This window comes from Choloepus didactylus, chromosome 2, assembly GCF_015220235.1.
Source record: "Choloepus didactylus isolate mChoDid1 chromosome 2, mChoDid1.pri, whole genome shotgun sequence".
Lineage (NCBI taxonomy): Eukaryota > Metazoa > Chordata > Mammalia > Pilosa > Megalonychidae > Choloepus > Choloepus didactylus.
This window is the reverse complement of record NC_051308.1, coordinates 104,241,609-104,269,492: the sequence shown is the minus strand read 5'-3', so window position 1 is coordinate 104,269,492 and position 27,884 is coordinate 104,241,609. Positions and strand designations below refer to the sequence as shown.

The window sequence follows — 27,884 nt, the reverse complement described above, 5'->3', positions numbered from 1 at the left end:
ATATGAGGACAGGGGCTGGGCATGTACAGATCCACTTGCCAACAGCATTATATTAAAATCAAATTATGGTAGGATCTTACTGCACTTAAATGATGTCTAATTAGATTCTGCATATCACAAGACTGTGTCCATCTTTGGTTGCAAATTCAAAGAAGGTCATCTGGTGACACTTACCTCTCTGAGCCTCAGTTTCCTCAGCTCTGAAATGGGGATAATAGGAATACCAACCAAATAGCATTGAATTGAGGATTAAAGGAGAAAATCTCTAAGCACAAAGCCTCACTCATAGTAATTACTCAATAAATTTTTATTATTATCTATCTTTGAACCCTCTCCCACTTTTGTCCTCTCCTCGCACCCAGACTGCCCCTGCTCTTGTGCTCTTACCTGTCTTCTCCTCTAGAGTCTCATCCCTTCCATCCATCTGCCACTCTGCTGCTAGAGTAAGTTTTCTAAAAGAGTCCTTGATCATGTCCCACCTCTGCTTTAAACTGCTTCTGGCTGGCTCCTCATTGCCTTTAGCTTGGGTTATAAGACACTTTATCTGGATTAGGGCAATTCTTGTGGCCACATGTTCTGCAACTCCCTGTAAACAGCCTACTTTTTACCCACAGGGCCAGGACGAGGGGCAGGCAAGAGAGGTGCCCAGGGCATAAAATTTAAGAAGATGCCCCACTCTCAGGATCATGTAACATCAGATCACAACCAGCCTCTGAAATGAGTTCTATGGGCAGAGCCCACTTTCCTATCCTAATTGTCCCTTTCTCCCCACTCCCTCCTTCCAGACTGCCTGGGTTCACAAATCCTTACTACCTACAAGATTCAGGGTAAACTACTTACCTCTCTGTGCCCAGTTTCCTCATCTATAAAATAGGGATGATAAATAAAATATCTATCTCGTAAAGTTGTGTGAGGATTAAATTAGTTAATACATGTGTAAACTGTTGGAGAGGTGGTAGCCCATTGCATGCACTCACTGGATGTTAACTAAAACCACATATCCCACCATCCTGAAGTTTTCTTACCAAGTCCTTTAATGCCACAGCTAAGTAAACATTTCTGAATCTCAAAAGACACAACAGGCAACAGTTTAACTGGCTATTTCAACACCAACTTTTTAAAAAGCCAATTTCACAAACCACAATGAAGGAAGCGTCCCCCCAATCTACCTTCTCAACTCAGCCAATTCCATAACTGTCACTTGCAACATCCACTCCTGGTGCAGTTTTCCTGATACATTTTCCATGAAAGTTAGAAGTCTTTCAGTTCCTTCATGTGGCAGGAAGCCAAAGCAAACTGGCTTAAGCAAAATAGGAAATTTATCCATCCATTGTATTCATTATCTATTGCTGCATAACAAATTACTCCAAATTGAGCAGCTTAAAACAACAAATATAGAGACTTCCAGGTAAGATGATGGAGTAGGGAGCTCCAGGACTCCGTGCTTCCTCCAAAACAACCATTAAACAGGTAGGAACTGTCTAAAACATCCATTTTGAAACTCTGGATGCCAGAAGAATATTGCATAGCATGGGGGAAGAGAAGGAGGAAGACACTGATAAATTACAAGAAACAACAGTAAATTGCTCTCTCCATGTGGCAACTACCAGCTCCCAAACCCCATTCTCGTGACAGGCTGCTGTGGGTTCCAGTCCCTGGCTAGCTCCCTGGTGACAGAAAGGGACATAAAAATTCTCTTCCCTAAGAACAGAGATGGACATGGCCAATCACTGATCACAGTTTTGATTAGCAAACTCAGATGGGGGAGGGGGGCAGGGCTGTGAATGAAGCCATTGTTTCAACCCTCCCTGAACTGGGGCAGAGTTTAAAGATGCAGTACTTCCTCACCACTACAGGGGACAGTAGGCAGAGGAGCTGCATTTGATTGGCAGGCCAGGAAAGCTCAACTTTCAGGAGTCATCAGAGAAGCTCTTGGAGCCCTTCCTGATCCCTTCCCCAGGGCACTTTGGAGCTGGTCAGCACCTCCTTTATGGGTCCCTGGCCCTGTTTTGGCTGGAAAAGACTGACTTAGAAAAGTCCTCTCTCAGGTGTCCTCCTCCCAGAATTTGCCCTCTAGGCAAAAGCAGCTTGAGAAAACAAAAGGAGTGAAAAACCAAAGAGGTGGATAATCGGAGACAAAGACCTGCCAGCTTCAAAACGCTGCCCCGGGAGAGTGAGGTCTGTCTCCTGGGAAATCTAGGGGCGAACCAAACTCCTGTAAACAGGGCAATTCCAAAACAACTAAGAGGCAAATCCCAGGACAAGGCAGGGGCCCAGAAAGACAGGGAAAACCCTGCACACTGCATTCACCTTGGGCAGATCTTCCTGATAGGAGGGCTGAGCTCAAGAAAATCTCTGTCTTATCCCCAGCTAGTTATAAAATCAAGAAACAGACATTCCAGGGAGTAAAACTCAGAGTTAACATTTAAAAATTTTTAAATGTACACTGTGCCACACAAGAGTACGAGACAAACAAAGAAACGGGAAGTGATGGCTCATCCAAAGAAAGAGGATAAAAATACAGAAAATAACAACAAAGAAGAAGAGAATGTGGACATACTGAACAAAGCCTTTAAAAAATTATCTTAAAAATGATCAAGGATGTGGCCTCTCTCTCTCAGCCTACTAGGCAGGTAAACTCACTGCCCTCACCCCTACGTGAGACATGACTCCCAGGGGCGTAAATCTCCCTAGCAATGTGGGACATGACTCTTGGGGGTGAACTGAGCTTGACCCTAGCATTGTGGGATTGAAAAAACCTACTTGGACCAAAAGGGTAAAGAGAAATGAAAAAGATAGAGTTTCAGTGGCTGAGAGATTTCAAATAGAGTTGAGAGGTCATTCTAGAGGTTATTCTTACGCATTTTATAGATATCCCTTTGTAGTTTTTAGTGTACTAGAATACCAGAAGGAAATACCTGAAACTGTTGAACTGTAATCCAGTAGCCTTGATTCTTGAGGATGATTGTATAACTATATAGCTCTTAAGGTGTGACTATGTAATTGTGAAAACCTTGTGATTGACACTCCCTTTATCCAGTGAATGGACAGATGAGTAAGAAAACAGAGACAAATAATAAATAAATAATAGGGGGATAAGGAGCATGGGATATTTTGGGGTGTTCTTTTTTTTTTATTTTTATTTTTGTTTTTTTTTTCTTGAGTAATGAAAATGTTCAAAAATTGTGGTGATGAATGCACAACTATATAATGCTGTGCACTTTGGGTGATTATCTGGTATATGAATATATCTCAATAAAATTTTATTTAAAAAAGAAGCAAAGCAAAAAATGATCAAGGAGATGAAGGAAAGTACAGAGAAAGAACTAAAGGAAATCAGGAAAACAATTAATGAGCAATATGAGAGTCTAAGTAAAGAGATAGAAATTTTTAAAAGAATCCTGACAGAACTACTGGAGTTGAAGACCACAATAACTGAAATGAAAATTTTGCAGGAGGGTTTCAGGAGCAGATCGGAGCTGACAGAAGAAAGAATCATGGAGCTGGCAGAAGAAAGAACCAGTGAACTTGAGGACAAGACCCTTGAAATGAGTCTGGCTAAGGAGCAGAAAGAAAACAGAATTATTAAAAGTGAAAACAGCCTAAGACACTTCTGGGACACCATCAAGCACACCAATATATGCATTATGGGAGTCCTGGAAGGAGAAGAAAGAGAGAAAGGTGTCGGCCAGGGCTGCAGTTACCTCAAGACCCTACTAGTAGAGGATCCACTTCCAAGCTCATTCATGTGGCTCTTGGTGGGTGTCAGATCCTCACAGGGTGTTGGCTGGAGGCCTCCCTCAGTTCTCATGGGGGCATCTCCATAAGGCAGCTTGCAACATAACACCTGCTTCCCTCAGAGCAAGCTAGGTAGGAAAAGAGAGAGCACTGTAGTATTAGTCAGGGTTCTCTAGGGAAACAGAACCAACAGGATATATTTGTAAATATGAGATTTTATTAAAGTATCTCACATAACTCTGAGGATGCATGAGTCCAAATTCCGTAGGGCAGGCTACAAGCTGGCAACTTCGATGAATGTTTTTTATGAATTCCCCAGAAGAGGATGGCTGGCTAAAGAAGAGATGAGAATTCTCTCTTCTGACTCCTGAAGTCAGCACTTCACCTTTTAAAGCCTTCAACTGATTGGATTAAACATCTCTCATTGCTGTAGACACTCTCCTTAGTTGACTGCAGATGTAGTCACTCATAGATGCAATCAGCTAACTGATGATTTGAGTCTATGAAATGTCCTCGCAGTAACGGTTAGGCCAGCGCTTGCTTGACCAGACAACTGGGCACCATCACCTGGCCACAGTGATGAATGAACCTAACCATCACAAGCACCCATGATGGAAGCCACAGCCTTTTTGCAACCTAATCTCAGAAGTGAGATTACCATTACCCATTACGTCTGCCACAGTCTATTCATTAGAATCAAGTCACTAAATCTAGCCCACACTCAAGGGGAAAGGGCGGCAGTTACACAAGCGTGAATACCAGATGGCAGAGACCATGGCTGGCCATCTTAGAGGCCGCCTTAGAAGCACTTACGTAACTGAACATGCCAGGGGCAGATCACATGCTTCAGGCAGGGTACAATTCAGCATTTACATGACGTCACCCAACATAATTTCTGCTCCCCTTTTTTTTCTTTTCTGCTCCACTTCTTCTGCATTCACTCCATTCTCAGACAGGCTCCCCATGTGGTCACTAGATGGCTGCCAACCCCTCCCAGGACTACTTCTTCCAACTCAACCCCAACAGAAAAAAATAATAAATGAAAGTGCGGGTCATAGAATTCCCAAGAACGTTCTGAGTTGCATTCTGTTTGGACTACTTAGACCATGTGCTTACCTATGATGCATAAGGCGGTCACTGTAGCTGAGAAATGCAGTGCTCAGATTGGTTAAGTCAGAGTCATGTGACTCTGAGAGGGATCACTCATCTGCACCACGTGGACTGACAGACAGAGAAAGAGGGCTGATCTCCAAACAAAAACTAGGTTTGTGACCAGAGGGACAGAGAATAAGCAATAACATCCACTCCATGCACTAAGGGAAAGAAGAGAGCCTCAGTGTCTGGAGACTGGGTCTGCAATTTTCTAAATTTACAACGATGCTTGTCTCCAATTCCAATCTCTGAGAGGGAGGGAGCTAGAGAAGTAAAAATGCAGAATTGAATTTAGGTCCTAAGTCTCATGATACTAAAGCACATGATGCTCAATATTAGCTTGCAAATGAGTAGACTTGAGATCCCTACAGCAGCCTGGGTGGATGGGAGGAGTCTGTGGTAAAAAGCTATAAAAAACCCTCCCCAAAATACACACACACACACACACACACACACACACACACACACATGCTCTTGCGGAAGCTGTGGCTCTTCCTGCTGCCGACTAATTGCTGTATATAGATGAACATGGCAGGCCCAGAGAGACAGTCAGACTACTGTACTCTCAGGCCTTTCTCTGGAAAACCACAGAAGAGTCAGCCACAAATATTCTCTCCCATTCAGTGGACACCTCTCCTCTTCCTGTTCATGGGTAAGTGTGCACTTACGGCCACTGCTGCTTGCCACTTGTTTTCCTCTGAGGCTGGTCGCATGCCTGCCTGGGGGATTCTTGTTGATAAAATCTGGGAAACTCCTCTCATTGAGGTAATTGCTCTACAGGCTCCACCTTACTCTGAGCCCCGTATGTGTATGTTTCTTTATGCATGTGTGTGAGAGTAGGTGCATCTCCGTGCATCATGAGTCTGTGGCATTCTAGTCCCAATCTCAAGTAATTCTGTGCTCCGGCCATGTTCCTCTCACTCTCATCCTTTCCTGCTAAAAAAAAAAAAAAAAAAAAAAAAAATGTGCCAAGTGACGAGTTTGTTCCCTTCTCAATGAAGATAAAATCCACAAAGAGTTCCAGGAAAATGTCCCTGATGACAAGCCACCTAGCAATAGGATCGCTGGCATTTCTTTCTATATCCTGCCTTGTTTATCACATATGCAGGACTACTCAGGTTTCACTGGGGGACCTGGGGATGGTCTGGTAGCCCTAGGCTAGGCGGCCTCCTTCTTGATATCCTTTTCTCCCAACACCTTACTTCCCATCAAGGCCCAACCCCTGCTAGTTCCCGGGTAAACATCTCCCAGAAGCATGGCCGGGACCCCCATTGTCCAGCAGGCAGAGTCAACCCAGGAAAGATCTGAAGCACCTGGGGGTCTGAGCCACTGGAGCTGTGGCAACTACTGCCTCTCTGGGACCCTGCTTTCCCAGGGCCCTGAAGGATGGTGCAGGTGGCACTAAGGACTTAGGAGCATTTGGGGTGGGGTTGGGGGAGGAGGTGCTGGGGGGCGGGGTGCAAGAAAAACTTCTCAAATATGCGTGTGGTAGGAGAGGGATCCTGGACCTCAGGGCTGAGCCATGGGAATTTCCAGACTGTTCTCTCTCTACTTGCATTTTTAGCCTTACTGTAAAAACACAGGAAGCAGCAGGGCTGTTTAAATCAACACCCAACCCTTCGGGCACTCCTTGTTTGTGTAGGGCAAACCTAATAAGCTACACCCAATGTCATCTAAGCCTCAAATGATCAACACTGTGAATCTGGGGCAGTGTAGGGCAAAGAGGCATCTCCCAAGGTCTGGGCCCACTGACTGGGGCAACCTCAAGCCTCACCTCACCCTTTTGGACTAAAAGGGAATTCCCTTGACGCTTTTGTATCTCCAAGGGGTCATTAGGAGGGAGTAGGGTGAAAAGACCCCCTCTTTAGCATAAGAAACATCTGAAATTAAATCCTTGCTCCATCATTTACTAGCTGTGTAAGCCTCTATTTCTTACGTGTATCATGGAGTTAGAAGATAAATCATGCAGGACTTTTATAGATTAGAGATGAAGTGTGTTTCTGTGTGTGTGTGTGAGGGGGGCAGGGAAGAGAGAGAAGAGAAGAGAAAGATGATATGTACAAAGTCCTTGACACATCGTTGGTGGAAGCTATGTTTGTTATTGTAATGATTATTTTTATTTGCATTATTTGGAAATTATTAAAGCATGGGCAAATCAAATTCAGCAATCACAATCTTTGAATTAGGCAAATGGTACAGTTCAAAATAAGATACCTGGGACTGGATGTAAATCTCCCTGGCAACGCAGAGAATGACTCCCGGGGATGAATGTGGACCCAGCGTCGTGGGACTGAGAGTATCTTCTTGACCAAAAGGGGGATGCAAAATGAGATGAAATAGTTTCAGTGGCTGAGAGATTCCAAATGGAGTCGAGAGGTCACTCTGGTGGACATTCTTATGCACTATATAGATAACACCTCTTAGGCTTTAATGTATTGGAATAGCTAGAAGTAAATACCTGAAACTACCAAACTCCAACCCAGCAGTCTGGACTCCTGAAAACAATTATATAATAATGTAGATTACAAGGGGTGACAGTGTGATTGTGAAGACCTTGTGGATCACACCCCCTTTATCTAGTGTATGGATGAGTGGAGGAATGGGGATAAAAACTAAAGGACAAATGGGGTGGGATGGGGGGATGATTTGGGTGTTCTTTTTTCACTTTTATTTTTTATTCTTGTTCTGGTTCTTTCTGATGTAAGGAAAATGTTCAGAGATAGGTTGTTGTGATGAACGCATAACTATGTTATCATACTGTGGATGGTGGATTGTATACCATGGATGACTGTATGGTGTGGGAATGTATTTCAATAAAACTGAATTTAATTAAAAAAAAAAAAAAAAGATACCTGGGACTCCTGTCACTATACTTAGAGCCATGTAGCACACTTTTTAGAACAGAGTTTGACAAGTGAGCCCCACATCCTGCTCCCTACCAGTGACAGTCCGTGAGGCTTTGTCTGTCTCTGAGAAGAGGAGAGATGAAGTCAAGTCACAGCCCTATGCACCCAGCCAACACCAGCATCTCCTGGGCTTCCAAGTCTGAGGCTGTCAGCCCTCCTATCCCCCACACACCAGCGCACCATTTATATAGGATCTGGACTCTGCAACTTACCAACCCAAAATATCAGGCAAATGGCTTAAACTCTCTAAATTTCAGCTCCTCATTTGTAAAATGGGGTTAATTATAGGATAATTCTGAGGATTAAATGAGATGATTTATATAGAGTACCGGTATTAGTTAGGGTTCTCTAGGGAAACAGAATCAACAAGAGATATCTGTAAGTATAGGATTTTATAAAAGTGTCTCACACAACTGTGAGGATGCATGAGTCCAAATTCTGTAGCAGGCAGTGAACTGGCAACTCCAATGAAGATGTTTGATGAACTGCTCGGAAAACACTTCACTGGTTAGCCAAAGAAGAAGTGAAGGTCCTTTCTCTCTTCCTTAAAAGTCTTCAACTGATTGGATGAAATCCAGCTGATTGAGTTCTCTCATTGCAGAAGACACGCCCTTTGTTGATGTAATCAGTCACAGCTGCAGTCAATTGACTGATGATTTAATAAACCAGCCTTCTGGTTTATTAACCAGCCACAAATGTCCTTGCAGTGATGGTTAGGACAGTGCTTGCTTGACCAGACACCTGGACACCATCACTTGGCCGAGTTGACAGATAAATCTAGCCATCACAGCACCTAATACACTTATAGCAATGGTAAGCAGTTTCTTCCAGATGGGAAGAGTTCCTTTTATTTTAAATTCAGTTTTATTGAGATACATTCACACGCCCTACAATCCTCCACAGTGTACAATCAGTTGTTCACAGTACCATCATATAGTTGTGCAGTGATCACCAAAATCAATTTTTGAACATTTATTTTCATTACTCCAAATAAAAATAAAATAAAATAAAAAGAATAAACATACAAGTAAAGAAGAATATCCAAAACATACCATACCCCATACCCCTTATTATTTATTTAATTTTTGTTCCCATTTTTCTACTCATCTGTTCATACACTGGATAAAGGGAGCGTGAGCCACAAGGTTTTCACAATCACATGGTTACACACTGTAACCTATACAGTTATACAATCATCTTCAAAAATCAAAGCTACTGGGTTGCAGTTTAACAGTTGCAGGTATTTCCTTCTAGCTATTCCAATACACTAAAAACTAAAAAGGGATATCTATATAACACATAAGAATAACTCCAGAATGACCTCGTGATTCCATGTGAAATCTCTCAGCCACTGAAACTTTGTTTCATTTCTCTTCCAAGAGTTCTCTTTTAGGCAACCTCAAATCAACCTCACACCAACTCCAAATCCACCTGAACCTGCCTTCTCACGGCCAGGGTACCTGGCCCCAGATCCTCCCTAGCTGTATTTCTCAAGGCCCAGGTGGTCAGCTGATGTCAGTCTGGGCAGAGAACCCCAAGACCTATAGCAATCAGGGTGTCTCCTCTCTGTGCCTGCATATTCTCACACCTCTGGGCCTCCACGGCACACTCGGTCTTTCGCCATCTCTCCAGGATGTATTTATGCCTCTTCTCTCTCATACATTTTCTACTTGTTTCTACACCCAGAATTCCTGGAGCAACCAGGGCTCTGACCCGATCTGACTTTTTCTAGAATTTTCTAGAATTCCCAGAGTACTCTCCAGAGCCTCAGAAGCCCTGGAATCTGGGAATCCAGGCAGGGGGCACCCAGCAGACACCCAGAGGGTCCCTACAAGGAAATTAGCTGTCTTGGCTGAATGTCAGGCTCCTGGTAGCCTTGGTAACAGCATTTATCAGGAATCTGGGTCTTTCCTGAAATAAGAAAAATTTTATTTTTTCTTATTTATTCACCTAGCCTGAATCAATGCTACCATGTGATCCCAACCCCAAACCTTGTTCCTGAGGGCAGGGCAGACTTCCCTGGCCAAGCCAAAGTCAGTCTGATCACCTGGGAAGGTAGGGTGAGATAGAGGTGAGAGACGCTCTTTCTGTTCCCAACATTTTACTATTAAAACTCTCAAACTTACAGAAACATTGAAAGAATTTTACAGCAAACACTCATATATCTACCACCTATGTTATACCATTACTTTTTATTTTTCTTGCCTTGCTTATCACACACCTGTCCATCTATCCATCCCTCTAGCCATCCATTGATCCATCTTATTTTTTTCAAAGATGCTCAATTTTTACTTCACTGGTTCTTTACAATTCACAACAAACTGCTTTCATTTAATCCTTAGCATAACCCTTGAGGAAGATGGTGCAGGTGTGAGTATTTCCATCTTATAGACAAGTAAACTGATTCTCAGAGAAAATCAGAAATTCACTCAAGGTTGCAAGCTTAATTCCCCTGTTTGAACAGAAACCTAAAAGAAGAAACCTAATTTTTTTCCTGATTTCTATAGCCACTTTCATGGGAGCACTTTTTGTCAAATGAATGAATGACTTTGCTAAGCAATGGGCCTAGAAGGAGGAGGACAGGAATCTCATTTCACTCCTCAGCATCTGGCATTTGTGCTCAATGTGTGGTTACTGAGTGAATGCATGAATGAAAGCTGGCTTGAGGGGCCCAGCTGCTCCTCCAAGGCCCTTTTCTGTCTCTGCAGGGCCAGGAGTCTCCGGAGAGAACTCAGCCCCAACGGTGGTGCTGGGGATTGTGGGGGCCTCCGTGACTCTGCACCTGAACATCTCACTGGACACAGAGATTGAGCATGTCACCTGGCTCAATTCCAAAAATGCTCTAGCTTTTGCAAAACCAAGAAAAGATGTTATCTTCATGACCAAAAGCTACCAGGACCGACTAACCATCTCTCCCTGGAGCTTATCCCTGCACATCAGCAATCTGACCCTGGAGGATGAAGGACTTTACACAGCCCAGATAAACCGAAAGAATTCTGAAGTTACCACCAAAGAGAAATTCATCCTGCACATCTATGGTGAGTTCTGGTGTTGATCTTTTATTTTTAAAAACATTTTTTTCCTCTCTAAGAATTTATCTCTCTAGGATAAAGATGTCTACCACATTGGCCATTTTCCCACAATTCCATACATACAGATGTCAAGAGTGGAAAACACAGCGTAAAATCCTTACACTTCATATAACGGCCATAATTCATGGAACTGGTCCCCTAGTTACATAAAATCAGATTGTTTCCAATAGTTTTCTCTCACAAGTACTGTTGCAGTGAATAGTCTTATGTATCTATCTTTTCCCACATATGTGAGTGGGGTAAATTCTGATGGATAAATCTGTAGAAGCTGTTACTGGAGTCAAGTTGCCGAGTCGAAGAGTACCGGCATTTTTAATATTGCTAAATATTGCCAAAGTGTCCTCATGTTATCAAGCAACCCTCCCACCAGAAATGTTTGAGAATACATTTTTCCATATTCTTTATAACAATGTGTTATTAAACATTTTTATCTTTTCTGAACTGGCTATTTAAAATACTATTTCATAGTTTATATTTTTCTTACTATGATGGAGAGGTATAACTGCTCATGTTTCAGAGACATTTGTGTTCTCTTTTCTGTGACTCTATTAATATCTTTTACCCATCTTTCTATTGGGTAGCTTGACCTTTTTTAAATAGCTTCTTTGGGTGTTCTATATATATTAAATAAATGGGATTCTGTGCAGCTAATAGAATTAGAATTAATCAATTCAATATGTTACTGACATAAAGCAAATTCCAAGATATACTGTTAAATTTTTTAAAATACTCAGAACAGTACATATAGTATATTGCCATACTTTAAGAAAAATATCTATGGAAGGATCGACAAGAAACGTGTAACAATGATTGCCAGTGGGGAGAGAAAATAGAAGAAATAGATGACTGGGAGGCAGAGAAGGAAAAGAAGCTTACTTTTATTTCATTGTGTACCCTTTTGTATGTTTTCAATTTTATGCACTTATTATGTATTCAAAAAAAAGAAAGAAATAGCATTTAACTAAACATGTGTGCCTACGTGGTAAAGACAGGTGATATCACAAAAGGGAAAGAAAGGACCAGGAAGAAAGCCTGGAAGCACAGTTGATTCAAAATTCAGGAAAAAAAGATATGGGCAACTCAGATTTTAGAGGTAGAGCTGCTCCTCCTTTGCGTTTGGGGCTGGGTCCTTCATTTATTCACCAAACACTGGTGAGTGCCTTTCACGTAAGGTATTGTCACAGGCATCGGCCCTGCCCTCCAGGACTTCACAAACTGGTGGGGAGAGGGACAAGTAATCACACAATTGAGCATGTTGAGTCGTGGTGATAACACCTGGAGAGGGTATTATGCAAGCACAGAGGAGAGGCTCTCCACCTAGCCTGCTGTGGGAAATGAAGAGGAAACTTCCCCTGGAACAGGCAGTGCTGGCCTCTCCCTGCTGCCCGCAGCAGCCCCACAGCACCATGTCCTCTCAGCGTTCACCTGCTGGGAAGGTGAGTTGTCCTCCATTGCTGTTGTCCCCCAGAGCCGCTGCAGGAGCCGCGCGTCACCGTGAAAGCCACGGTGTCTGAGAACGCCTCCTGTGACGTCACCCTGACGTGCTCTGTGGAGGGGGCAGGGGAAAGCATTCTGTATAGCAGGGCCCCGAGGGATGCCCATGGTTCTGAGTCCTCTGGGAGCTCCACTCTCACCATCTCCCGGATGCCCTGTGACCCAGATCTGGCATACACCTGCACCGCCAGCAACCCCATCAGCCAGAGCAGCTCCCGCCCTGTCCCTGCCCAGCAGTTCTGTACAGGTGCCTGACTCCACTTGGGCCCTCCAGGCGATTCCAGAAGCAGTCTGAGCAACTGTGGGGCCAAACCCCAAGCTTTTGGCAGTTCACAGATAGGGTGGGGAAGCAAGAGGACAAGCCTGAAGACCGCTTATTCTCTATACTTAGGGGCCTGAGAGCAGCTGGCAGAAGACTTGGGAACTCCCCATAGCAAGGGGGGTGAGGGTGGGGGTAGAATAGAGAGTATGCCTGAAGGAGTCCAGATTGACCTTTGCTTGGAGGAGGGGCGGGGAGGTATCCCCTCTAGTCAACTCCAGCTCAGAAAAGCAGACAGGAGAGGCCTGGGTATGCCATGGGCAGAACCAAATGCAACAGGTTATCATGGAAAAGCAGCAGGGATGCCTCAGCAGAAGAGGTGGCTGGGGAAGGGGCTTGGGCAGGAGGCCCCAGCGGACCGGCTGCAGGACAAAAGAGTGGGGCACAGTGACTGAAGCTGCCATGTCTCTCCCCTGACTGCAGATCCAGGAGCCTCCAAAGGAGGAATAATGGGGGAGACGATAGTAGGATCCTGGGGGAGTCAGTCACCCTGCCTCTGGCCGTCCCAGCCAGTGAGGACAAAGAGAAAGTTGTCTGGATGTTTAACGCGTCTGTTATCAGCAAAGAGAAGGGATAAGCAGCAACTGCGGACCTGCTCGCTAAGTCCAAGGAGCTGGACACGGACCAGGTATGGGTCTCCGGCCAGGACTACTCCCTGAAGATCAGCCGGTTGCAGGTGGAGGATGCCGGCCCCTACCGTGCCTACGTGTGCTCAGAGGCCCCCAGGGTGCCCAGCTCGAAGCACATCACCCTGCTTGTCTACCTTGAGTCTTGTCCTTCCCCAAAAGCTCTCTTCTCTTTGCTGCCTGCCCCACCTCCCTCTCTCAATCTCCTCCTTGTACCAAAATGCCTCAGGTCTCTAGTACAGTTCATTCCAATACATGGAAGGAAAAATTACAACCAGCCGCTGGGCAAAATCTGCCTATCAAGATCTACCTTCCTGCAGGCTTCCAGTGAACCTCAACCACCTGCTTTCAGCACAAGCCCTGTCCTGCACTGATTATCAGATGGGTCTAGGAAGCCCTCACATTTTTATAGAACATTACCATTTTCAATGAGGGCAGAACCTGCTGGGGTGAAATCAGAGAAGACTGAGGAGAAGGCCCTGTCAGCATCCGGAAGACCCTGTGGGCTCTGAGAGTGTGGGCCTTTAGGCTCCACTGAGTGTGAGGGGCTCTCTTTAGCTCTGAGCTTCTAGGGAGCTTGGCCTGATGGGGTGCATGATTCAGTTTTGTCATCTCCTTCACCTGTACCGTTCAGACACGGTCAACATACCCCCTGCCTGGGTTTGTCGGTGTCCAGGTACCTGTGAAAAGAGACCCTCTCCAAGGTCCTCATGAAATGTGCAGCAAGTAGACCAAGTACTCACCCATCACATACCGTGACTCAAATATAAAAGAAATATCAAGAAGGTTAAGTAAACACCTAAACTGGGAACAGAGAACGCCTTATTATTTGTTTTGAAATCGCTAACATTGAGCACTTCCTCAATCTTGGGTGCTGTGCTCACTCCTCTACCTGTGTTATCTCATATAAGTAAACAGATAAGATAATGGAACCTCAAATGGACGCCCTGGAGGCCTTCAGAGTACACGGAAGTGGTGTGCTCATTTTTGTTGTTCGGTTTGCTCGCTCTGAGTATACTTTATAGAATGACTTTGTATCTCTCCTTTTTCACTTTTTATTGATTCCCTATTTCACACAGGGGAATCAAAGGCCCAAAGAAGTGAGGTAATGTGCCCACGACTTCATAGCTAGCGAGGGAAAGGCCGGGAACACTCCAAAAGACCTGTGACACCTGGAGGCAATTTCCCAGCCCTAACACTGTGTCATCACACAACATCAACACAGACATTTAGAGTGAATGATGACACTTTGCAACTGCCCCATGGGCAGGCCTGATTCCTCATGGGGTTTGCCTCTCTCCTCACACAGGGAAGCTGAAGAAGCCGAATGTCACCTGGAGCCTCAAGCTCACTAAGAACTGCATCTGCAGGGTCACCCTGACGTGCTCGGTGGAGGACAGTGATGACAACGTGAAGTACATATGGACCCCTCTGCAGAAAGGAGCTGTTGTGTCCCAAGGCGGATCACGCCTCCAAGTCTCCTGGAGACGCGGTGAAAAGCACCCCAACTTTACATGCACGGCCGTGAATCCCATCAGCAACAGCTCCTGGCACTTTCTTCCTGGGAGTATCTGTCCAGGTTGCTCTCCAGCGCTGCTCCACTGGGCCTCAGGGCCTCAAAGCCCAGCTCCAAAAGAGTTTGCGATTTAAGTGGTTCTTTATGAAAGTGCAGCAAGGGAGTGTGGGTGAGAGTCCTTTAGAGCAGCACATTCCAATAGGAATAAAATGGGAGTCATGTATGTAATTAAAATTTTTCTGAGCCACATTAGAAAAAGTAAAAAGAAAGGTAAAATTAATTTTAATGTTATCTTTTATTTTACCAATATATCGAAAATATCATTTCAGTGTATCCAATGTAAAAGAAAATGACTCATGAGGTTGTTTTTTATTTTTATTTTATACTAAGTCTTTGAAATCAGTATGTATTTCATGCTTACACCACATCTCAAGCCAGATGCTAAATTTTCATTGCATGTATTTTACCTGTATTCAGATTTCATAAAATTTACAGTTGAAAAAATAGTTTGACATACCCAATTGCTCCAAACATACTTACCAGCTTTTCAATAACTAAATCAAGTACCTGTTTTTTTTAATTTAAAATGTAGTTAATTAAACATGATTAAAATAAAAAAGATTTAGCTCCTCAGCCACAGTAGCCACAGTAGCCACATAGCAAGGGCTCACACATGGCTCGTGGCTATCATATCAGACAGTGCTGCATGAGAGGTTGTGGAGAAGAGTTACTGGGAAGTTGATACGAGAAGGGATGCAAACCACAAAGGAAATAAGGACTGTGTGAGTGTGGGAGTTAAAAAGGAAGCCCTGGTGGCTCTTACTATATGCCAGGCACTACCCTAGGCCTTTGTGCATTTTAGCGCACTCTTCGTAACAACCCTTGGAGGCAGATACTCTTATTATAAAGAAACAGAGTCTCAGAGAGGCTAAGGGATTTGCCCAAGGTCACACAGCAAAGACAGAATGGGGACCCTGAGCTGTGTCCTCTGCTCTTCCTCAAGGGAAGCAGAGGGAAGGGAGGGTCTACCCAGGCTCTGATGATGCTGGGTCAGGCTATGCTTTACAGACCTATCCAGAGCCCAGCTCAAGTAGGAATCTGGGCTCTTTCTGTCTCAAGCCTGGAACTTCCCTCATATCATTTACAGAGAGGGGCAGTGTGGTGTGGTTAAGGGTGCCTTCGAATCAGACAGCTTGATTCAAATGCCAGTTCAGGTACTTAAAACCATGACACTGGGAAAGTTATAAACCTCTCTACCCTGGGATGGTTTCTGCCTTATTTACTGCTCTCACCTCTCACCTAGAATGATTCCTGCTCAATAAACAGCCGTAGAATGAATAAATGAAAGTAACTATTTTTGGCAATATCGTGGCGTCTTAAGAGGCAGGATTGTAGCCATCATTGGCTCCAATCTCCCTTAGCATTATTTATGTTGATATCACTCATTTCCTCTTTCAAGGGCGTAAGAGAAGGATGAAGCTTTGGATTATACCTCTCATGCTGGCTCCTGTCCTTCTATGTTTCGGGGCCTCCAGCTGGTGCATTTGGAAGCACAAAAAAAAATGTGGGTTTGCTGAGACCAGTGGCATCTGTCAGCATTAGGCAATTTCTCTGGAACCTTCCTTTCTTCCGGAAAATTTTGTCTTCACACACTCCCCTCCTACCTCTTGTCTCCAAAGATCTTATTTCTTCTCATAGTGATGGATGGAGTGGGAAGGGGGTGTGGGAAGACAGGATGGTGCTGGCCTGAGGACAAATGTCATCGGAAACTCAAAAGTCACCAGAGTTCTCCAGCTCTCTTCTCCCCTTCTCTGTTTGAGCCCGTTTACTCTCTCCTACTGCAGCCAGCAGAGGGGCAGTGTTGGGGGTGAGGGTAGCCTCAGGTAGCCTCAGACTCACCCATATCAATAGCTGTAAAACCAGAATGGGAAAAAAAGATGTTTCCTCCACCCCCAATTTGAAACTCTCAAGAAATAGCTCTGATTGACCCAGCTTTAGATCATGTGGCCCTTCTTGGGCCAATCACTGTGGCCAAGAGGATCAGCTATTATGATTGGTAGCTCCCTGTAGAATCTCATCATTAGAGTGGGAATGGGGCAGTTCTTGAAAAGAATGGGGTGGCTAGAACACAAAGAGCTCTAGAAGAATCACTGTGAGTAGACAAACCACTCTGACTACTGGTTACAAGAGGGGTTAGAGCTTCTCTTTTCCATAGGCATGACAGGAAGCCCCAGAGCCTTCTAGAACCTCAGCTGAAGGTGACCCTACACTCTGGTCACCCCTTCCCATGTGCTTGTCCTCACGTCAGGGCTCATCCTCCTCCCTGAAGTCCTTTCTCTTTCTGTCCCTAGACAACCTCTTCCCTTCTCCTTTGCTCTCCTAGAAGCAGAGACCTCTCTTCTCACAGCCCATCTGATGAAGCTTCTCTAACTTGTTTTTTCAGATTCAGCCCTAGCATTCAGTTCCAGCCAAGTTGAGGTCCCTCCTAACATACCAGGTAATATGGGATCCCTGGTTCAGAAAGGAGCTCCAAAGCCATTCTACTCAAAGTGTGGTCTTCAGACCAGCAATGGGGGATCAGCCACAAGCTTACTAGAAATGCAGAATCCTGGACCCCACCCTAAAACACTGAACCAGAATCTGCATTTTATCAAGATCCCCGGGTGATTCTTATGCCCACTGAAGTTTGAGAAGCAATGTGCTAAAGGAAGATAGTTTGGGGAACAGAAGTCACAGCCAGATGGGATCTTCAGAGGTGGTGGCCAGAGCCAGGAGAGGCAATCTGTCCTCTGTGAGGTCTCAAAGGCTCCTCAGACATTGAGCACCATTGCCTGAATGCTTGAAAAGAAGGAAGGAGGGAGGGCACGTGGAATGGAAACCCCAAAAGGAGAGGAAAACCTCTCCTGCCATTCTCTAGGCCTCATGTGGGAAAGGAGTCAGGGCAGGATTGGATTCTTGCAGCAAAACAAGGGAGAGGTGGGGCTAAGCATGCTTTTTATCAACCCTGCTTGCTGTATTCCAGAACACTCTGTTGACTGCACATTATACTCCATGCTCTTTCAAGAACATGAAAAGCTGGACACTCCCCCTAAGACTGACAGGCAACGACCTCGACCCACATCCAACAGCAGCTCTAACAGCAGCATAACAGCTGAGGAGAAGCCTGAGATTCACAAGTCTGCCAACAGAAGGGATGAGGCATATGACTTGGTCACTCAACGGGAACCTGGGCATGACTCAGCCTCTGAGGAACAACCCGAGTATGAGCTCGTCACTCTATATGACAGGGCACTTGAGTCTGTGGTTGAAGGGGGCACAGTGTACACACAAGTGTTCCTTAACATGCAGGTGAGCCTGTCTGATCAGCACCCCTTTCACTCCCTCCCACTGCAAGGACCATCCAGTATCCTGGATGATTATTCCTACCAGATTGGGGCTGAGGGAGTGGAAGGAACAGGACCAGGGACAAATGGGCTGGGAATCACACTCTATCCATGTTCACCAAGCCTTCGGGTCCCTCCAAATGGGGCCTCATCCCTCAGATCCCATTCCTGGGTCATTAATAAGGGAGGCAGTGGGGAACCAGAGGAGCTGTCCCCACTGCCCTGAGGCAGCTCCCACCTTCTGTGTGAGACCAGGACCTGGTGGGTGACTCATTTCCTCAAGGGTTGAGAGTGAAACACTGGAAGTCTCTCGTTTGGTGATTAAGGCTGTTTTGATTGATCTGTTACAGGGAAAGACCCCAGCTCCACATAGGAATGAATGTTCACCCACAGTGTACAGCTGTATACAGAAATTCCAGAGAGTAAGAACCATTTTCTCTCTATTCCAGGGTCCACAAAGTGAGGAACTATTACCCAGACCTTTTTAACTAAAAGTTCGAGATTCCCATGGATGAGGAACTTAAGTTTTAGCCACTATGATCCCTCTGACACACTGCATGGCCCCCAGAGATGCTTAAACAAGTATTCCTGACTGACTTCTGTGAGATCAAAGGCTGGACATTTCTAATTGATTTAATAATCTTAAATCAATTAAGAAGAATGAGAGGCTGTAAACCCAAATACTGTATGGACCATGTGTATTCCTAAAAATATCTCTACCCTAATCCTAATCTGCCAAAACGATGAATTCCTGAGACAGTTGGAATTTAGCCAACAGTCAAATGTTAACATTTTTTGGAAAATGTGTTCTTAACTACAATACACTGAATTTATTCTAGTCTTAAAAGATCACTTAAGAATGGGATTCACCATTTAAAAATAATAATATTAGCTAACTTTATATAAAGTTTTACAATTTTTGAAACATTGAAAAACATTTTCTGATATGATATTTATGACACTTTTAGAAATGTATTATAATTCACATTTTATAGCCAAAGAGGCTGAGATCCAAAAAACTTTGTTTTTCCTAAAGGTCATACAGATAGTTAGAAGTTCCAGTGTTAAGACCCACTGGGGTTTAAAAATAATCCTGTATAACTCTAAGCAAAGATAATTAACGTTGATCTGAATCTGGCTGTCCACTCCACTTTCACTTTCACCTTCCTGAAAACATTGGATCCATTATGCTTTTGCTTTCCACACCTGTTCCTGAATACCCTTCCTGTAACATATTCAAACATAATGGAAAAAAATTCTCGAAGTCTTTCTCTCCCCCTGATTTTTCAATCATGCTACTTTCTTGTCATTGATGAATCAATCCATAGATATTTATTCAGCATCTTCTGTTTGCCCAGAACTGGGATGGGTGCTATGGGGGGTCAGATATGTTTAGGCACCAACCCTGACCTTGAGAACTAACTGTCTTATCTACCTTTAGGGGGAGAAAGGGTGAAGCTGATTCTTTCACTTGGAAGGGGAGACAATACACACTACATGATCACTCTCTAAATTATGTGGACAGTTCTCAAGGATTTTCTGATCCTGAAAGTGTGAAATATCGCTGCACTGAGATAGACAGGAAAGGTTTCATGATAAAAGAATTTGGGTTGGACCTTAAAAGATGGATAGAACTTGCTGAGTAAACACATGTTCAAACATGCAATTCATTTCAACCATCATCTGCCTCATGTCCTAACTTGGACAGCACAGCCTAATGCCTAGCCAAGCTAGGGAGTTTGTCTTTGGCCTTCAGGACAGATCCCTAGTGTCCACTGCATTCCCAAAACGGCTTTCCACTCCAACATGGCCCTTCATGTTTGGGTCGACACAGGTCTACCCTAAAGTCACGGACATCAGTCCCTGTCATGAGTTTCAGAATGACCATGAGTCACCCCATGTATGGTCAGTCCTCCATAGCTCCCACACCACTACAGGGACTTGAGACCCCTGAAACCTCACTCACCCACAGTGTTAGTAGAAATCAATGCATCCCAATGTATTAATCGTGTAAATAGTGTTAGTGGAAATTAATACATTTCCAAGCTCTTGACAGACAGATTTTTGTTTGTTCATTTTTTTTACTCTTTTTTTATTTATTTATTTATTTTCCTTTTCTTGACAGACAAATTTTATTCCTTGTCTTCAGAGTTTTCAGGACTAATAGTTCTGAAGCAGTTTCTCAGGCTACTACGGCCATTATTTCCCACTTATTAAAGAAATTCTCAAGCCTAGTTTAGTTACTATTTTCTGACACACATATCAGAATAATATCTCAAAGAAGATTCATGCTATACCCAAGCTGTTGCTGGCACCTAACCTCCTCTCCTCTCCGCAACAGCTCAGTCCCCATCTGCTCTGTAGAGACTCTCCCGAACACTCTCAGACAAATGATCTCAGAACCCTTGGAACATGAATGGTCTAATAGTCTGAACCATTGTTTTGGCACTTAGCCTCTACCACCTGAATTATCTTTATATGAATATTTGTCTTGTTTCTCCTGCCCGGGAAGGGATTGGGATCATTAGACAGTAGCTTCTTGAGGGCAAGGCCTTAATTGTCATTCTTGTATTCCCTCAATTTGCTGAACTAAACTATCTTGTATCACTCTTGCAGAGAGTCCAGCCCACAACCTTTACCATTAAGTGATAAATGCTTGTCATCTGCTTGGTTGATTGTTCAAACCCAGGGCAAGCCCATGTGACCTTGCTTCTGTAGGATGGTCCACCTTCCTCTCTCAGCAGCACAGGGCTTAGGATACAGGAATGTTCCAGGCTTTATTAACTATGATGTTATGTGTTCTTCTGGCTCACAGGTGGCACCACCACCACCACAGAATGATCCTGAGTCTCCTAAAATCCCTATCTATGAAAACTTCACCTGAAAAGGAAGCAGCTGCCACCTTTCTCTTGCAGCCCTTTAGAGCCAGGACTCCTGCAGACAGAAGAGCCTTGGAATTTCCCTGTGTCTCAGAGCTGCTTGGATTTGACCCCACGCCCCTTCTCCTCACCCTTTGTGGCTTCCAAAGCCTATTAATAGTTCAGACATGGGCTCCTTCTTAAAGCCCACGGGCTTCAAATGCCATTGTGCCATATTTCTCCTTGTATGCTTATATTGTTTCCTCCTGTCAACTCAGGCACCACTTCAAAACTCTGCTAATGCTGGTCAAATGCTGTTGAAGGTGACCCAGACTAACCTGGATTGACCATGCTTCACACCATCTTCTAAAAAGCTGCTAAAATGGATCCTACAGTTATCTTCACACATGTGCACAAAGATCTATGCAAAATGATCTTTACTGCAGCATTGTTTAAAATACAAGGTTGAAATAGTCTAAATGTCCATTAGTGGGAGTCCATATACATGATAATATATCCATGCAATTAAAAAATGTGCAGTAAAGGATTAACTCAGCAGGTCAGGGTGTTTATATTTCAAATAAAACTTTGGCCCTAACCAGGCTCCTGGGAGGTAACCTCGAAGTCTTTGGAATATCCTGTCTGATAAGAATGTCTTTGTTTACCTGGAGGCCATGGATCACCCTAGATAGTCTATGCTAACAAAGAGAGTAGCAGTTTGACCTCTGGAGGGACTGGAGGCTAAGATCAGCCATGTGAGTGGTCAGCCTTGTCTATGTGACTGACCCCCAATAAAATCCCTGGACACCAGATTCAGAGGCACTTGCTGGTTGGCAATACTCCATATGTGTTATCACACACCACTGCTGGGAGAGTTAAGCAATGTCCTCATGACTACCCTGGGAGAGAACAACCGGAAGCTTGTGCCTGATCTCTCCTAAACCCTGCCCTATCTGCCTTTTTCCATTGCTCATTTTGATCTGTGTCCTTCCACTGTAACAACCTGTAACTGTGAATATAACAGTTTTTCTGAATTCTGTAAGTCTTCCTAGCAAATCATTGAACCAGAGGGTGGTCCTGGAGAACCCCAAATACACAAACATTGCCACATAAATAACAAAAAGGAAAAGACCAATATCCATTAATGTGGAGTGAAAGCTAAGATACTTAAAGTGGAAACAGCAAAGTCAAGGATATTGCATACCATATGCTGCCAATTGGGTTAAAAGTATATCTACATGCTTATATAGGCATAGATATACAAGAAGCTTATCAGTGACTGCGTCTGGGAAAGGAACTGAGAATCCCAAGTTGAGAAGGAGACTCTCTTTTTACTACAAGTTTCTTTGTACTGCTCTATTGTTTTTAACCATACACATGTTACTCTTTTGACAATTTTTAATGTGTTTAAAATGCCTCTTCCATATAAGCTTCCCATATTTACCTAAAAGAACTTCCCTCCTTGTTACCAGTCTGGATACAGAACAGATATAACGTTCTAGTTTGCTAATGCTGCCGGAATGCAAAACACCAGAGATGGATTGGCTTTTATAAAAGGTGGTTTATTTCATTACACAGTTACAGTCTTAAGGCCATAAAGTGTCCAAGGTAACACATCAGCAATCGGGTACCTTCACTGGAGGATGGCCAGTGGTGCCTGGAAAACCTCTGTTAGCTGGGAAGGCACGTGGCTGGCGTCTGCTCCAAAGTTCTGGTTTCAAAATGGCTTTCTCCCAGGATGTTCGTCTCCAGGCTGCAGTTCCTCAAAAATGTCACTCTCAGTTGCACTTGGGGTATTTATCCTCTCTTAGCTTCTCCGGAGCAAGAGTCTGCTTTCAACGGCCATCTTCAAACTGTCTCTCATCTGCAGCTCCTGTGCTTTCTTCAAAGTGTCCCTCTTGGCTGTAGCAGCTTGCTCCTTCTGGATCTTATACAGTACTCCAGTAATTTAATTCAGACCCACCCTGAATGGGCGGACCTCCATGGAAATTATCCAATCAGAGTCATCACCCACAGTTGGGTGGGGCACATCTCCATGGAAACATTCAAAGAATTACAATCTAATTAACACTGATAGGTCTGCCCACACAAGATTACATCAAAGATAATGGCATTTGGGGGGACATAATACATTCAGACTGGCACACATGGTATCTCTCCTCTCCCCTAAATTGTGGCCTTAGTCCTGATCCCCTGCCTGTAAGATGTTCTTATCCTTGAATTATATTCCTGATACTATAGTGTGCATTTGTGCTACATACACTTTCTAAACCCATTTATGTCATTTAATGCTGTGCTTCTGCTGTGTGCTCTTCTGCACATGGACACTGGGGTCAGGATGGCCTCTGCGACCTGCAGTAGGTATTCCCAGGGGGCCAGGCCATGCTTCACATACAGCTGGAACTTAAGTACTACTTGTTCACTGACTGGCTTATTGCATGAATAATTTTCTTTGTAAGGCATCAGCACAGAAGCTCAATAATCAGACACATGATATAACACATGTACATTATTATACTTCAGATTAGAGCCTCCTGAATAGCTCTGGGCCCTCAGGGTCCTATCTCTTTTGCTCCATAAATGAATCTGACCTGCCCAAAAGCTACACAACCCCAGACACATGAAAGGGCAGTGACAGCCAACGGTCTGTGTTCACCTGGACTGCTCTGATCCCCATCATCTCCGGCTCCCTCTGCTCCCCCGATTCCTTCACTCTGCAACTCAACTCCCATACACTGCCTCAGATCACTGATCTAGATGATTCCTTTTGAATATATTTCCCTGGTTTTTACCACTGGCACTTGCTCTAGGATGTGGTTTGTTCACACTCTCTCCAGGAAGAAATCAGCCTGGCCAACCACACAGTCCCCAAGGAAGAGGGACCAGGCAGGGGTGAGCTAGCGAATTCCTTGGCTATTCCTCATGAGACCAAATGGCCCCTATGAACAATGCTGGGGACGCTGACAGCTTACCAGGAGATGAGCAAGATTTAAACGGACATGTGTTTATTGATGGCCCACTAGTGCCATTTGGCTGCTGTAGAAAGTAAAAGTGCACAGTATAGAGAAGACACATAAATGTAATTTGGGCAAGGAATTTAGACCACTTCTGTAGAATACCACGTTTTTTATTATAGTCATATGTTAAATACAGGGCAGGCAATTGAAGAACCAGGCTCCATGCAGTATGATCTGCTGCAGTCACTGGGTAGTGCCTCTTCTGATCCACCCTCTTCTGATCCAACCCTGGGCTCAGTCAGAGTCTCTGCCCTGCTCCCCACAGACCCACAGAAGGGACTGGCCTGAAGACTTGGGGGAAGCCCATCCGAGGTCCAGTTCCCCTTGCCTCAATGTCAGCACGCCGCTGTCTGAGCTCTCCCTCCTGTGGGTGCCTTGGGGAGCACTCATCAGGACTCATGACTTTAGATAGAATACAGTTTCTGAGGAAAACTGTGAAAAATACAAAATATATTTCTAATACAGTGTCTCTGTAAAGCAAGCATCATATTGTAGAAAGAGCTGGTCTCACTGCTCTATTAACAGTAGCATACATGCTTTGGGTAGTTTTTCTACTCAGAGATGGGCTTGCTTTGCACCACCTACTCTTGCTCTTGCCCAGGCCCCCTTGAAACCAACTGGCCAGATATAACAGTGTAATGTAGGGGGGTAAAGATTTCCCCTGTATTTGATTAAAGTCCAGGCCCAGGCCACCTTGGAGAATCTGCCAGCTGACACAGCCTGTTCGTCCACCCTCACAGAGGGGATGTTTCTGCTTCCTCTGAGTCATCATTATCTTCCCCTCCTCTTGCCTTGGAAGATGAGCCTATGCAGAGTGATGGTATAGAAATGTAGTCATTACAGATTAGAGAGGAGGAAGACAAGTATCAGATTACAAAACCAGGGGAAGGGAATACAAAAACCTACATTTACAAAGCACTTCATAAAGTACAAGTGCTTGGACTTGCTGTGTAGTCATTTGTGAACTTCCCAACCTCTCCACCTTTTCTTGTCCCTGTCTAGAAATTGGCAGATATTTTTTAACAGCCTTACTCTTAAAATGGCTGTCAGAAACCATCTTTAAAACAAAATATAAGCCATGAACAAACTTCCATGTCCTCTCCAGACTAGAAATTAGTCTGTTGAGACTCATGTGTCATCATCTATTGTGCTAATTCCCAAAGCAGATGCTGGCATGTAAGAGAGACGAGGACAACTTCAGCAACTAAGAATATATATGGAAACTCTCCAGCTCCCTGCAGCTCAATCGAGCAGGGTTCTGAGCTCTGGGTTGTCTCCTTCCAACCTGCAGAAGAAAAAGAGAAATGTCACACCTTTCCATTAGGAAATCCTCATAACAACCCTGTGGGGTATGAATTATTATCCCCACTCTACAGATTTCAAAAATGAGGCTGAGACAGGCACAAAAAGACAATTATTATATGCTACCACTAATGTGAACTTTGAAAAATGTAAAACAAATGGTTTATAATGTAGAATGTAGGGGAACTAGCGATAGAGAGCAATTAAGGAAGGGGGAACAATAATCCAAGAAGAACAGATAAGCTATCATGGGTAAATTTAACATTCTGGGAATCCCCAGGAATGACTATGGTCTGTTAATTTCTGATGGGTATAGTAGGAACAAGGTCACAGAAATGTTGCTATATTAGGTTACTTTCTTGGGGTAGAGTAGGAACATGTTGTAAGTAAAGTAGTTATCTTAGGTTAGTTGTCTTTTTTTTACTCCCTTGTTATGGTCTCTTTGAAATGTTCTTTTATTGTATTTTTTTTTAATTTTTTTTTAAATTTTTTTATTTTTCATACAGTTGATTTAGAAAAAAAAAAGTTTAGGAAAAAACAAGGTAAAATATATGCAGAGCCCCCTTGAGGAGCTGGTGGAGAATGCAGGGGTATTGGCCTGCCCCACCGCGATGGCTGCTAACATGCCCACAGACATAGGGGACTGGTGGTTTGATGGGTTGAGCCCTCTACCATGGGATTTGCCCTAGGAAAGACTGTTGCTGCAAAAGAGAGGCTAGGCCTCCCTATAATTATGCCTAAGAGCCTCCTCCCAAATAACTCTTTGTTGCTCAGATGTGGCCCTCTCTCTCTAGCTAAGCCAACTTGAAAGGTGAAATCACTGCCCTCCCCACTACGTGGGATCAGACACCCAGGGTGGTGAATCTCCCTGGCAACGTGGAATATGACTCCCGGGGAGGAATGTAGACCCGGCATCGTGGGATGGAGAACATCTTCTTGACCAAAAGAGGGAAGTGAAAGGAAAATGAATTAAGATTCGGTGGTAGAGAGATTCCAAAAGGAGCCGAGAGGTCACTCTGGTGGGCACTCGTACGCACAATATAGACAGCCCTTTTTAGGTTCTAATGAATTGGGGTAGCTGGTGGTGGATACCTGAAACTATCATACTACAACCCAGAACCCATGAATCTTGAAGGCAATTGTATAAAAATGTGGCTTATGAGGGGAGACAGTGGGATTGGGGGGGTCATGGGGATCACACTCCCCTTTGTCTAGTTGTGGATGGATGAGTGGAAAGGTGGGGGAAGGAAACAAACAAACAAACAGACAGATAAGGGTGCCCAGTGTTCTTTTTTACTTTAGTTGCTCTTTTTCACTTTAATTATTATTCTGGTTATTTTTGTGTGTGTGGTAATGAGGGTGTTGGGGATTGATTTTGGTGATGAATGTACAACTATGTAATGATACTGTGAATAATCGAATGTACAATTTGTTTTGTATGACTGCATGGTATGTGAACATAGCTCAATAAAATGAATATAAAAAAAAAAAAAAAATGAGGCTGAAGGCAGTGAAACAAATTACCCAGGGTCAATGACCAGTACGAAGTAAAGGAGGCACCTGAATTCAGTTCTTTTGGATTCTGGGCTCTTGTAACCATACCAGGCCTCCTCATGACCCCACTAGACCTGCCTTGGCTCACACAGTGTCCTCCAGTAACCTGGACTGTTGAGCTGGCTTTATGTTGGGCTACAGCTGATGCGTCAGGAATCCCTGTGGGTACTGCTGATCCAAGGCAAGCTCCTGAAGTAGTTTCTCCAGCTGTACAGTTTATACTGAGTCACTCACTCTCTTTTGTGGCCAGTGGCCACACCTTTATTGGACCCAGGCAATTGCTAAAAGGTAGTATAAAGCTAATGGGTAGGGGTCCTCTCATGCCTTAATTTCTCCAGGTATAAACAGGAAATATAACCTATACCTACCTCATAGGATTGTGTGAGGATTAAGTGAAATAACCCACGTGAGGCCCTTGGAAGGCTGCCTCATACACAATTAGTCCCCAGTAAAAGTCAGGTTCCTCTTTTCCACTCCCTACCTGGTCTGATGAGAATCAAGTCAGCCACCAGGCTCAGAGGTCACCTTTGAACAGTATCCATCCCAGCAGCAGCTTAAAATCCCTCCAGTCCCAGAACAGCTCTTGATTACTTGCTAACCTTAGAAAATCATTTTGATTCTCTTTTCTGTCCCCTCACCCCCATACATACACCCTTGGAAAGGGTAATTGTCAAGTCTGTGGTCTATAGCTTGGAGACCAGGCTGAGGACAGGCCTGCTTTAAAACCTGTAGGAGTCCAACACCAATGCATGTTATGACCTTGGATTAGACACAACCTTCCTTGGGTCTCAGTTTCTTCATCTCTAAAATGAAGAACTAGATAAGAAGAACTCTAAAATTCCTACAACTCTGAGGCTCTACGTATAACCTTTTCATAAGTACTATATACCCTTCCATGGCTGGACTCCAGGACTATGGTGGCATGAA

At 44.1% G+C, this 27,884-nt stretch overlaps 2 protein-coding genes across 5 annotated transcripts in view; one reads left to right on the top strand and one right to left on the bottom strand.

The window, feature by feature from the left end:
- The first annotated feature begins 5,355 nt into the window (after positions 1-5,355).
- Positions 5,356-22,126, top strand: LY9 (lymphocyte antigen 9). Its single transcript, XM_037825563.1, is given in 11 exon segments — positions 5,356-5,542; positions 10,505-10,834; positions 12,357-12,629; positions 13,125-13,169; positions 13,172-13,465; positions 14,637-14,906; positions 16,303-16,407; positions 17,287-17,340; positions 17,908-18,191; positions 18,577-18,648; positions 21,042-22,126. Coding segments are annotated over 11 exon segments (1,926 nt in total). The 5' UTR covers positions 5,356-5,412; the 3' UTR covers positions 21,111-22,126.
- A 987-nt stretch (positions 22,127-23,113) lies between these two features.
- Positions 23,114-27,884, bottom strand: part of CD244 (CD244 molecule) — a 53,862-nt gene continuing 49,091 nt past the window's right edge. For 3 of the 4 annotated variants that reach the window (XM_037825560.1, XM_037825562.1, XM_037825561.1), the window contains one exon: positions 23,114-25,386. In XM_037825560.1, the coding sequence (XP_037681488.1) occupies positions 25,306-25,386 (81 nt within the window). In that variant the 3' untranslated portion in view covers positions 23,114-25,305. The remainder of the gene's footprint in view (positions 25,387-27,884) is intronic. The other variant, XR_005215183.1, reaches the window with a different exon arrangement.